The sequence below is a fragment of the Phycodurus eques genome, chromosome 16 (assembly GCF_024500275.1).
Source record: "Phycodurus eques isolate BA_2022a chromosome 16, UOR_Pequ_1.1, whole genome shotgun sequence".
NCBI classification, from domain to species: Eukaryota; Metazoa; Chordata; class Actinopteri; order Syngnathiformes; family Syngnathidae; genus Phycodurus; species Phycodurus eques.
Window position 1 is genome coordinate 21,238,375 of NC_084540.1, and position 13,684 is coordinate 21,252,058.

Consider the following 13,684-nt stretch of genomic DNA (forward strand, 5'->3'; position numbering starts at 1 on the left):
ACATTGCGGGCAAATTCTGTTGCAACCATGCACAAGGAAAGAGTGGCCAGCGTGTGTGTGTGGGACTGCAGCTGCGCAGGCCTTTGATGACACTTGAATTCTGCCATTATTGTACCCAGACCAGAACCAGAATCAAAACCTCCTCCTCTCCAAGGACTTCAAATGAAGTGTCAAAATCCCAAGGCATAAGGGAGATCACAACACACTGATTATCAACAGGAAGTGCCTCCATTATGGGCTTAAAGATAGGAGAGAGCGCTCTCCGGTTTCAGGGCTCCTTCAAATCCAAACATTCGTCTTAGCCCGCCGGCGCGGCTCCGAGGGAATCCGCCGCTCTCCCGGGAGGGGTCCGCCGGGGGTTTGCTGTGGAAACTCCACAATCGGGAAGCGCTCGACAGCCGCTGACCCGCGGCTTTGAGCACCTGTTGCCGAGGGCCGGTCTCGCGGAGGAAAACCGGCTCGGGCCGGATGGTCGACGTTGCGTGTTCGGAGCATCGCGGCTGAGGAGTCAAACGAAAAGCGCAGTGCGCCAGCGCCTCCCGCAGCTATTAACATTTTATCCGACGCGGCATCCCAGACCATTTCCGAAACAGTCCGACAGGGACATTTGCTTCATTACATTCCTTCACCTCCCCACCCTTAAAAATATATACACTACCCTTCAAAAGTTGCGGGTTGCCCGGACAATTTCGTGTTTTCCATGAAAACACGAAACTGTATACAGTACGTATACAGTTTCACTAAAATTCCAATATTTGAGGCTCACTGAAAAATGTCCTTAATTTTGAAAGATCCACATATTAACAATGTCTAGGATGTATTTTTGATTACCTTCATTGAAAAAAAAAAACAGCGCTTTTCTTTCAGAAATAAGGAATTTTCCAAAAGAACCCAAATTTTGGAACTGCAGTGCGATCCGCTACTGTGGATCTAAAAAGTCTACACACCCCTCTTCTGATACCTTCGAACAATGGGATCCCTCTAATGCAGTGGAAGCGCTGCGCCGACCATCATGGGTTGCGCTGGAAGATGTTGTGACAAAAATGTCAGGAAAAGCCTCCTAGAACATCTCAACTTTTTTTGGGCTTAATCGGAGGCACTGCGAATGGTGGCAGGTACGTATGTGGGGACTCCCGTTTCACATGGACTTTGTGTGATTGGTTCATTCTACGTTATAGGTGAAATCAATAACGGAAACATTTTGAAATGATTTATCGAGGTCTCATTTTTTTTAATATCACAAAACAGGGGTGTGTAGACTTTTTATATCCGGACCGCGGTTGCGCAGCCCCAATTTGGGAATCCCCGATCTCCACCTCACAAGCCCCCGGGACAGATTACGTGAGACAATGCCGAGCGAGGCGTCGTGAACAGACGGAATTCGTCTGAACTCTGCGAATCTCCCGAAATGCTACCGATCGCTTTCGACCTTTCACGCTTTTGCTGGTTTTGCCTGCGCGTCTTTTCGGAGGCGAGTCACACGAGGCTCTGACGTCGCACTGTCATGCATACGTGCCCGATATTTAACTTTCTTTAAAAAAAATTTTTTAGCAAGACTGCAGAAAAATGTCACAATAATTTCTGGAGTGATGAGACAAAGGAATATTGAAGAATACTTTTTTTTTTTTTTTTCATTTTCTACTTGTAATATTCTAACTTGATTTGGATAATGTTTTTGCTTGTTATACACAACTGTATTCTCGTAGGTTTATGATTTTATTGTCATAATAACCAAAGTGCTTTGACGCTGGGAAGCGTGGCGGCCCACTGAGCCGGACCTTGTGATGATCTCCTGACCCATTTCTGGGGGCGAGTGTCCCACCGGCCCCCCATCCCTAACCTTTCAATCCCATCAGCTTGACTGTTGCTCGATCACCTGTGACCAGGCCGGGTGGCCACCTCTGACCCCGGGTGGGGGGGGTCGCCGTTGGGGCCGAGAAGCTTGGAAACACCGCAGAGAGGGGATGGACCCCAACCTGGACTGAAGATCCCAAAATAGTAACCATTTCCCAGAAAAGTCAGAATGTTATGTGAATCAAGTTATGATATGACCAGGAAAATGTCATAATATTAATAAACGAGTGTTCGTACTTATGATGTGACAAAAGTATTACAGTATTTTATTGTTTGTACAACATACTGAAATGTAACTGGACAACATTTTGAACAGTCATCATAATGTATTTCTGGACTTTTGCGTGTTATATTACACGTTTATTGATGTAAAACGGTCAACTTTCACATAAAAATACTGACCAAATTTTGTCAAATTATTTGATCTTTATTTCATCTCAGTTTTCCTACTTTTTGTAATATTTCATTTTTTTGTAAAAAAAAAAAAAAAAAAATATTGTGATTTAATCTCGTATACATTTTTCAAATACTATACGACTACTATGCGATACTATACGAATACGACTGGTTAGCACATCTGAGGATCGGGGTTCGAATCCCGGCCCCGCCTTTGTGGAGTTTGCATGTTCTCCCCGTGCCTGCGTGGCTTTTGTCCGGGCACTCCGGTTTCCTCCCATCATTTCAAATTTTACATTACGATTATTTTATTTTTGTAAATTTAAAATTTCCTTTTGTAAAATTATGACATGAAAAAGTTTTTTTTTTGTAAAATTACAACAGATTTTTGTTTTATGACTTTTTCTCATATTACGAACTTCACATATTTTTCTTGTAATATTGTGACTTTATTCCTCTATTTTTTTCATTATTGTAATTGACAATAATTGTAAAAGTACGTTTTTTTCTTGTAAAAATATGAGAATTTTGTAGAATGACAACTTTATTTACAACAATTTGTGTAAAATAACAACCTCGTTTTTAAAAAATGAGAACTTGATTTTCATATTTTTTGTAATATGACTTTTCCCCGTTTGACTTCACAAATCTTTCTTCTAAAAATACGACTTTATTGACCAACTATTTTTTTTACGTTTTCTTGTAATAAATATTGCACAATGTTTTTCTTGTAATATCAAGACTTTTCTCCCAAAATAGTAAACCTTTTTTTTCCCAGCATTACTAATTTTAAGTCGAATGGTCCAATTGTTATTTTTGTATTATTTCTTTCTTTTTGGTAAAATTCAGATTTTTTTTCTTTCTTTTGAGTTGTTTATAAAATTACAACTTACTTTGTTCAGAATTATGACCAAAACTTTGGTAAAATGACAACTTAAATTTCACAAAATTCTAACTTCATTTTCAGATTTCTCAATACTGACTATATCCAAATATTACAAACCTAAGAATGTTTTTCTTGTAAAATTACGCCTATTTTTCTACGTTTATGACCTTTTTTTAGGAGGAAAATGAAGAATTTATTTTGGGGGAATTACAATTTTTTTGCGGTAAAACTCTGACTTTGTCATTGTATTTCTACTTTATTTGAATAGGTTCATGACTTGATTTTTGAAGGCTGTATATTTTTCTATACAGCGTGGCCATAATAATACGGAGCAGGTGAATAGCAGTCGAGTAGCGCTGGCCGACCGGAGCAAGGAGAGCTGCTGGCTATGGGAACATCGACGCAAAGGATAACCTTGAGGAGGGAACAGAGGGAGGTTGACTTCGCTTATATGAGCCAGATCTAAATTTGTCGGGCTCTCGTGAGACCAGGAGGTTGTTTCTTCTTCCAGACCAAATCACTCGCAGCCATCTCGTCATCTTGTCCATTGTTGGCAAGGGTCGCATCCAAAAGTCAGACGAATGTGAAGAGGGAGGGCGAGTGTTCCCATGCACTTCAAAGATGCCGATTAGCATATTAAAGGCGCTCACAGCAAATCCTCCGTCGACTAACATGAAGGCTTTTTGGAGTCCTGCGCCGCCACAGCATGGACACATCAGCGCGGGAGGATTGCTGGGAGCTACGATCAAGGATGGAAGACATGGGCACGAACAGCGTAGCGAAACACTCAAAGCCATAAATGCGTTATCCTCGGCAAACAACGACTAATATTACTGCAGCTTACTGAAGAGCCGAGACCGTCTCCGTGAAGAGGATATGAGCGTGTCAGTATTATACTGCCCCCAGGTGGCCAGGATGTGCACACCAGAGGGAGCAGCACAAAGTCCGTCGACTTGAAGCAACGATGGTGGCAACAACTGCTTTTCTCGTGATAGGAAAATATGTTTCTTACATTATGACTTTATTTTCATAAAACTATAAATGTATTGTAAAATTCCTATTTTTCTCATAACGTAATATTTTTCTTTTTCTTGTTACATGACAACTTTATGCTGGTATTGCAGCATTCCAATTTCTTGTACCACAAATGCTTCTCACAATATTCTGACTTTAATTTCCTCAGAGTATTTTTTTGTCTTGTAGTATTACAAAATTATTCTCGTACTTTTTACTACATTATAAATTGTTCTTGGACTGTCGTTCCGCAATGTTTTTGACTTTTCTCGTTGATATTACACATCTTTTTCTGGTCCTGGTTTCTTTTTTTTTAATCTTGTAATATTACCTTTTGTTTCCTTATATTTCAAAATGTTTCCTCTATCGGAAAAGCGCTTTGGGCACTGATGGTGTAGATAGACTCGCACGTTATTTCAACAAAAAAGCTGACAAAACAAAAATGCAAACGAAGATACGGGGTCCTTAGTGAACTCGATGTCGGCGAGCACGGCCCGAGAGTGGGTCGGTCAGTCGGGTGGGGGGGGGGGGGGGGGGGGGGGGTGGGGGGCGTGGGGGCTTCACATTCCTCAGTTGATTTAGTGGGCATTAAGATGGGGAGGAATGTGTCAAAGCTGTGTGGCGCTGCTGAAAAGCGTCTGGGAGGAGCGCCGCGACCCTCTGACAGCTCGGCCTGGCGGATGATTGACACTTCGCTTAGAGTGAGGAGGACGGGGGGAGGAGGTGGGAAGGGGGGCACACCTGTTGGGCATACAGAATGAGGTCAATCATCAAGGAAACAAGGCACAAATATTATACACAGGGTGGTCCAAAAGAAGGAAAAAAAGGGGATTCTAAAGCAGTATTGAACATGAATGAACCAAAAGCAAGTGATGGAAGGAAGGCGGAAGAGTAGAGTGCAGCTGAAGAACGAAGGAAATAAGGATGCATGATTTAAAAAAAAAAAAAAAAAAAAAAACAAGTGTGGTGGAAGGATGGCAGAAATGTGGGCTTGGAAGGGAGGAAGGAAGGATGGTCTGAGGGAAGGGAAGCAAGGAGGGAAGAAAGGAGGCTAGGTGGTCAGGAAGGAAAGAATGCCAGGAAAATAGCTGAGCAGAAATGAAGGAGTGAAGTAAGGCAAACAAAAAGTAAGTAGCTTCAAGCAAAGGAAGGAAGGACGCAAAATAAAGAGTGGGTCTGAGGGAGGGAAGGAAGGACGGTAGGAGGGAGAGAAGGCAGGAAAGAAGAAAAAACAGCAGGTTTGAGGTGGAAGGAAGGAAGGCAGAATTGAAGACTGGAGGGAAGGAAGGAGGTCAAGGGAAGGTGTTGCAACAAAGAAAGGACAAAAAGTTGGTTGAGGCAAAGGACTCAAAGGATATGAAGGAAAGGAAGCAAGGAAGAAAGGGAGATAGGAAAACAGCTGCTCTGAGCGGGCTGGGCAGGTCAGAAAGGAAGGAAGGTTGCAAAATAAATGAGAAGAAATGAAGGTTAGAGGGAAGGTAGAAGGAAAATGTCTCGGGTGGAAGAAAGGAAAGCAGAAAAGTCGGTTGAAGTGACAGAATGCAGGAAGGGTGCATGACTAAAAAGCGGATCTGAGGGAAGGAAGGAGGGAAGGAAGGAAAAGATGCAAGGAAAAAAAGCAAGGCTGATGTGAAAGGCAGGAAGAAAAGATGGCAGAAAAGCGAGATTAAAAAGCAACTGAGGGAAGGAAGGCGGCCAGAAGGAAAAGATGCCAAGAAAAAACATTTAAATGTAATTGAATGACCAAAAAAAGTAAGGTGTGTCGCTACTTTGGACAAAACTTACAAAATAAAATCATAATAATAATAATTCATCAAGAAGTTTTTTTTTTTTTTTTAAGACTTTCTCTTTATTTGTTTAGGATACATTGATTGTTGAAAGAAATTGGTACAGAAAATCCATCCATCCATCATATCACATCATTGCATTTGGATGGGACAGATGATTACATGAGTTAAAATTCTTTTTTGGATTTAGAACGTAGTGTGTCCGTTAAAACTGCTGTGTTTCCTCCACATTAGCAAAATGGTGCAAAAGCTTTCAGCCAACAAGAACAATAACAAGCTTGTTGAAAATCCTGAGACAGTGTGCGTGTATACAGTGGCTAGAAAAAGTCTACACACCCCTGTTCAAGTGCAGTTTTTTTTTTTTTTGTGATTAAAAAAATAAAAGACTAATATATATCAGTACAAAACTTTTTTCCACAATTAACGTGACCTTTAACATGTACGTGCTTCATTTTCATGCAAGAAGGTGAAAAACAACAACAACAACAAAAAGGCAGGAAAGCCTCCCAAAACATCTGAACTTTATTTGGGTTAAACCAGAGACAAGTTAAAAGGGGGCAGTTGTTTGCTGGCCTCCATTTAACATGAGTTTGAATGTGACCGGTTCATTCTGAAAACAGCCACATCCCAGTTAAGAGGGTGTGCACACTTCTGCAACCAAATCTTCACTGTATTTTTACTTACTTGGTGACTTACTTTTCAATTAAATTATACACGTTATAGGTCACCTTAATGGTGGAATAAAGTTTTTAAATAATTTGTCTTGCTTTTATTTCTTTTACATCATAACTACCTGACAAGTGAACAGGGGTGTGTCGACCTTTTATACTCACAGTATACAATATGGTTTGTATTTTATATTGAGAATATTGTGTGTTTTTTAAAAGAAAATTTCTGCCACGCATAAATAAAATCTTAACACAGTCACAGCACACTTAAATAGTCTAGTTGTCTCGACCACCACCTCAAAAAAGAAAAAAATGCAAAACGACCAAAAAAAAAAAAAAAAAAAAAAAAAACCCAAATAAATGGAACTCACATCGTCCCGCTGCATGAAAACATTTTCTTATTTCGCCATCAGTCTTAATCGCGTCAAAAGTGCAAATTGTCACTTGAGGGACACACGTCGTACACAAGACACAACGGACACTCCATGTTGCTGTTGTTGTGTTTTTTTTTTTTTTTTTTTTTACATAAAGGGACGCGACAGCACAAGGCAAAGTGCACAAGAGCAAAAAAAAAAAAAAATGAAGAGGAAAAAAATCTAATCAGGTAATGGGCACCCTGTCATTGGAAATGTAAAACCCGCATCCTGGGTTCACCCGCCCACAGGCCCCCCTACTTATTAGGTGCGGCGCGTGCCCGCAAGTTACACTTTTTTTTTTGGGAGGGGGGGGGGGGGGGGGGGGTGGAAATGTGTCAGACAGTGAGTGATATGAAGCTGTTGTATCTCTGGATGTTCCTCTTGAGGATCTCGGAGCAGGGGCCCAGCACGCGCTCGAAGCGGGGGCGGTCCAGCTTCACGCACTTGAGGTGGCCCCGGGCCACCACCGTGGCCGCCCGCGGGCGGTTCAACAGCAGAGCGATCTCGCCTGAACGGAAGGAACATGGAGGCGTTACCGCAAGTACAGTGGGGCTTACTGTCGTTGTTTTTCGCAGAGGATAAAGAATATATGCTCGCGGGTAATTTTGTTTGCTCTGTATGCATGTATTACCGCTTGTGTTCAAATATACCGTGATTTCTCGGATATAATGTCAATTTTTTTCCCTAAAATGTGTCCGTCAACAGAATGCATTATACATTTGTACTTTCGTTCCGATATATGTAACGAATGTATCTATACCTCAACGGAAAGTCCCCCCCCTCCTCCCTCATAATAAGATTTTTTTCTTGTAACTTTCCAACAATTTTCTTAAAACCTTTCCAATGTTTGCTCGTAATATGATTATTTTTGCAAGATTCTGTCTTTATTGTAATACTACAAATGTTTCCTTGCAATACAAAATACTTTTTCTGGTGACGTTACAACTTATCAAGAATATTTTTACATCCAATAATATGACTTAATTATCATAATATTTCTACTTTTTGCCGGGATATGATTACTGTACTTTCACAAAATTAGATGACTTTCTTGATTTAAAAAAAATTGGAATAGTACAACTTTTTTCTTATAATATAAAAATGTGTCATAATATAACAACTTTTTCACACATTCACTGCCATTGACGGCTTTAGAAGTCAAATATCCATGTTAACTGGGAAGGCTGGCAGTGAATGAGTTAATGAAACTGCCAATGTTTTCGCCAAATATCGCCACTGTGGCTTTTTAGAATATTTTACAATATAGTATGTTGAGGGCAGTATTTTCAGTAGTTTAGTACAACTTTTATCATCTCGCTTTATTCTAATATGTTGCGTTACAGAGTTTTCTTGTTTCTTTTCTTGCAAATGAACATCAAGTATGTATTTGGCATTTCTGGCACTTGACGGATCCGGAGCCACTCACCAAAATAGTCGGAGGGCCCGAGTCGGCCGACCTCCACGTACTCCTCATTGTCGGACCTGCGCTGCAGAACAGAGGCAATTCCCTGGAGACGGGACGGACAAGAGGGAGGGGCGGTGTGTGGAAGGATTGAAAGAAAGATGAGAGGGGGAGAACAGGAGAAGTTACTGAATGGAGCTGAACATCATCAGGAGGATTAAGCAGACGAGAAATTCCTTTCCTTCATAAAACACAGGTGCGCGGGATTTGCGTCTTTTTTTTTGGCTGGGGGGTGGCGTCGTTGTATGGAACGGACACCTGTTCCGTGGAGGCGGATAAAGCACAACTCAGATATTCCAAGCAAGCAAGGAGGACAATTTGGACGGAGTTTGCTTTCTTCTCTCCAGAGTGTTATAAATGCAAACATCTAAACCAGATGACTCACACACAACATGGAAACTACTGGACTGTCCAAGACGATCGGACCCCCACATCCTCACGCACGGACAACATCACATCGAGAACCTTTAAGGGGAATCTGTTTTCCACTGCCTTTGCCCAGAACGAGCGTAGCCCGCAGCTGTTGTTCAGCAGAACAGATTCCAACCAATGTCCACTTGACTAACATAACATTGGCAAAATATGTTCTCAATATGGATTTCGTCACATGTCCGGACTTTCACATCAAAATCTCGGTAATTGCAAGTAGCTAAAATGTCAGGAGGAAAACTCGGAGCGGCTTATAAAACAAACCTGACTGTTCCGTTATGCTCCCGCTATCTCTAATCCTTCCGCAGAGCAAGCTTGTGATGCTAAATATGAATATAATGAACCTTAATGAGAAGCCAAAAAGGGCCAGCTGCCCATTGAGGGCAAATAATAGCTCAACTGTATCTCAGTGAAAGGGATTAAGTGTTAGACTTAGTCACCTTTGGGTTGTAACTGCCCAATTTGTGGCATTTAACAAAGAACCCCGTAAAGGCCAGGGTTTCACACAGAGACGTCACGCAATCAGATTATTAGATGACTTTTCAGAAAATTGACAAGTTTAAGCGCAAAAGCCGACACACGCTATTGATGTAAAAATAGAGCAAAGCCCACCAGCTGACCGCTTTTCACAGCATTCTTCGAAGTTGCATGTCCCAACCCTGCAAAAACAAAACAACTCCAATGTAAAAGAAAATACAAAAATAAAGGTTTTATTTCAGAAGGTGACAAGCGCCAGACGCATTTTACTGCCGCTAGCGTCATCTTCTCTAATGCCAATCACGAGCCGATACGTGCTCAACCCTTAACGCGCTGCTAATGTGGTTTCAGTTTTGCTTGAAAGTGAGCGTAAAATATGAGAACTAGAGAGATGATGTCATGAAACTCATTGGTGAGATTGGTGTTAGTGATCAGGTCAGCAGATTCTATGAGGAATCCTCCGCCAATGTTGGTCGCAATCAAGTGGTTCGGCAGGATCTCGAGGACAGCGGCAACCAAGAAGAAGAAAGCATAATATTTACTATTTCAGTGGAATTTTACAGTTACGTGAAAATGTTGGACTTGTCTCTTTTTGAAGAAAATGATTTGTCTGGTTTTTGCAAAGAAATGACAAAGACATCTTTGGAAGAGTTTTTCAATTCCAAATTTGCCTCTTGATAGCTTAATTTATATTAATTTAGAAAACAGCCAGCCAACTGTACACTCCCTTTCGCTGACGCCCACGTCATTCACCAGGCCACACCAAAGACACAGATACTACAGTAGACTGTGCGGATGGCGACCCAAAAATAATACCTGCACCTCACATGCAAGTTATTGTGTTTAATAGTGCACCATACATTTTTATACGATTACTCAAGTTAACTGATGACATAATCAGTCAAATACTTTCTAATTTCTAAAAATATCCGACAGCTGTGGTCCTAGTAAACACAAAGAAATGTTTGTCCTTTGATGCCACAAATTCGTATGAAGTTACAGTTTTACGATTGTGACACAACCAGGATAGAAAATAGACGTGCATCTCTTCACTGGAAATAATGGCCCCCGCTCTGCACAGTATCTAACTAATGCTTTTAGTGTTGACAGTCACTTCGGAAGTTTATTTAAAGTCATAAAGCTCAACCAATTTATTTGGTGTAAATCCTGTAGTTACAAAAAACGCACGGGCACGCACGTAAGCACACACACACACACACACACACACACACACACACACACACACACACACAAGTCAAGAGCCCCGGGTGCAAACAAAGGAGAGCGTGTACTATAGTTGAAAACATTCTCCTGATGTCTTCATCACTCAGCGTGCCTCTATATGCACGACTTCCAAGTGGCACTGGGAGCAAAGATGACAAAGTGTGTACAAGCATGCACAACCGGAAGGAATAATATGGTTTGCTTCAGTGGTACAGTGATTGCAAACAGACCGGTAAAAATGGGGAAAAAAAAAAAAATGATAGACACTACATCGGAATCAAGGGTGACAAAGTTTGAGGAGAGAAAACTGAATGAAGCGGCTCAACCAAACTTCTCGCGAGTCAAGTCAAACTCTCCCCGCTCACCTCCTCTCTCTACCCTCCCTCTCCCTCTCTCCTCCATCCCGGGAGGCCGGGTCTCCTGACCCCGTGTGAAAGCCAGCAACACACATTCCACCATAGTCCACCCGGCTCTGGGAAAGTCGGGCTCGGCAGCATTGAGGGACAAGAGGAGGAAGCGAGAGAGCTTAGAGGCTAAAAATGTAAGATGGACAGGAGGAAGGGATCAAACATCATGTGATGAGGGGAACGGAAAAACACACTGGAATATTGTTGATGTTTAAGGCTTTTTCTTCGGCAAGAAGCAAAAAGACTCATGCGTGTTATCAATGTTATCGTTAAACCGGGACCGCAAATAGCGGGAAAATGTCAGAATTGATGCCCACCCTAACAATTCAGTTTACAATTGCCTATATACATAGTTTAAACCGTAACTATACCACAAATTATGATCCCAAAACCCTTTTGTCAATTATCAAGTAAAAACGGTCTCTATTTAATTGCAGTTTGTTAGCTTGAGATTTGCAGTAGTCACTCAAATGCGGCAGACTCTCTACAATTTCAGCTAACAACCCAGGCTAAACTTGTGATTTTAATCTTAAGCACTGAGTTGCTTTTTGTATGAAAAGCTCTTTATAAATAAAGTCTGATTTATAAAGTTAACTCCTCTCGACATACAAAGCTCTTGATCACTTCAACATAGTTCCTTGACCCCAATTACTGCTTTTCTTTTAGTTTTTCAATGAATGGTTGAGGATAGGTTCCACAGAAAAAAAATGAACGTGAACATTGTTTATACGGGTGAATGATAAAATAAAACAGCAACAATTGGATGCATGTGGCGCTAACTGATTAGCATTAGGCCTTTGTTATCCATCATAAAAGTTTAGACATGAGTGGGTTATTTTGTTTTGATGTCCTATTATGATCATTTAAGTACTGAACTTTCCTGGACGGTGAATAAAGGTTTTATGATCTGTACTGAAACGGATTATTTACATTTCCTACTTCTGAAATGTGAACAAATATGAATTTGTGTCCGACACGCGGTTGTGTTGTACTTTGAGGAATAAACCGGAATGATCTGCTTTCCTAAATCAACTTCCCCTATTCCTCCTCCGTCCTATAATCCCCCAGATTCCTCAGCATATTTGCCTTTTTCCTCCATGCAGACTGATGACTCATGCATTGCTAACTGTTTTATCAGTTTCCTCAATCCCAAATGGATTCATTGCTTTGTATACACACGCACACACAAAGAAACAGCTTTTATGGGTTTTGCACAGTTACTGGAGGCTTCCATAACTTGGTGAGATAATACGAGGTGAACATATGCGGAGCGGCCTATAAATATTTGGGCAAGGAGATGGGTGTTTAACGTTATGCTAACTCGCCAGATTTCGTAGGGAAGAAGGTAAACCGAGAAGAGGGCTGGAAGGTGAAGAGAGAAGGGGGGACACGTACTGGAGCTAGGCATCACTCAGCACTTTTGATAAATCCCTCCTTCTGTGGCTTAGCTGCGCCTCGCCGCTCCCACGAACAACGGCCGAGCGCTCGCAAAGATGACTGAGGGGCAACAGAATGAGACGGAAAGACGTAATGACAATGTGAGAAAGACGGACAGGCCGCTCCGAGACAGAAAGGGAAAACGGCAGATTGCATCCACCGCCGGCCCACATGGGACCCTCTTGACTTGAGTATTGTGAGTGTGGAGTTAATCAAGAGTGTGTTAGAATGATCGGCAGGGGGGCCCTTTATGGAGTTGCGCCAGGGGCCCCAAACTCAACAGGGTGTCCTGTATAGAGACTTGGGGGGCGTGGGCTACTCCACACACAAGAATCCTGATGGAGGGTTTATAGTGTACGAGTGGAGGTAAAACTGAGAGAGAAAAGAGCCCACCAACATTTTGGACGCATGACGCAAACCCCCGTGTGCCTCGTGCTGAGAAATTACCTCCGTGATGATGAAGAAGTCGTCGCCGGGCTCTCCTTGTACCACGATCTTCTCGCCATCCTCGAACTGGACCGGCTCCAGGGCGTCGGCCACAGTCAGACGCTCCCATTTATCCAAAGACTCTGCGATAGCAAAGCACACATACAGTATGGTCAACAAGGGGAATCGTTAACTGGCTTAAATTAAGACTTTAGGCGTACCTAAAACGACATCCAGCATAAGTCGCCCCTCCCCCACAATATAATAACTTGAGTGCCTTTGTTCACATCAGTGTTTATCTGGCGCAAATGTGACGTGCAGTTGCCGAGCTAACAATACACCAACACCCCAAAAATTCAGCTTCCTCATCGGATAGTCCGCCGGTGTGACCTCTTAAGAGCGCTTCGTTGTCAGCCCTGAGTGCATGTACGTCACGGAGAGAAAGGCGGAAGAGCGAGGGGAAAAAAGTCAGAAGTGAGAGCCAGTATGTAGAATTCTGGCATGGCCGCTTTAGAGGGCCTCGTTGTTGGCCCTGAGTGCATGCACGTCACAGAGAGAAAAGGGGAAAAGCGAAGGTGGGGAAAAACAAAAAAAAAAGAATTGTCCAACATGTAGACTGCTGACGTGGCCCTTGTAGCGCCTTGTTGTCGCGGCCTAGAAAAGCCCTGCGACTACCTGGTGAGATATAGTCCAGTTACTGGAGGCTTTAAACGGATTTACGGTGTATTTTCGCGGCTCAACCTCGTCGTCGTGTAGCCATAAGAAAGATGCTAGACAAATTAGCATCCATTTTTCAGTTTT

The 13,684-nt window shown here is 42.2% G+C and overlaps 1 protein-coding gene across 3 annotated transcripts in view; it reads right to left on the minus strand.

Annotated features, from left to right (window-relative positions):
- Nucleotides 1–7,063: 7,063 nt before the first annotated feature.
- prkar1b (protein kinase, cAMP-dependent, regulatory, type I, beta) overlaps nucleotides 7,064–13,684 on the minus strand; it is a 53,185-nt gene continuing 46,564 nt past the window's right edge. For all 3 annotated transcript variants that reach the window (XM_061700900.1, XM_061700901.1, XM_061700902.1), the window contains 3 exons: nucleotides 12,905–13,026; nucleotides 8,448–8,529; nucleotides 7,064–7,529 (listed from right to left, as the gene is read on the minus strand). In XM_061700900.1, the coding sequence (XP_061556884.1) occupies nucleotides 7,357–7,529; nucleotides 8,448–8,529; nucleotides 12,905–13,026 (377 nt within the window). In that variant the 3' untranslated portion in view covers nucleotides 7,064–7,356. The remainder of the gene's footprint in view (nucleotides 7,530–8,447; nucleotides 8,530–12,904; nucleotides 13,027–13,684) is intronic.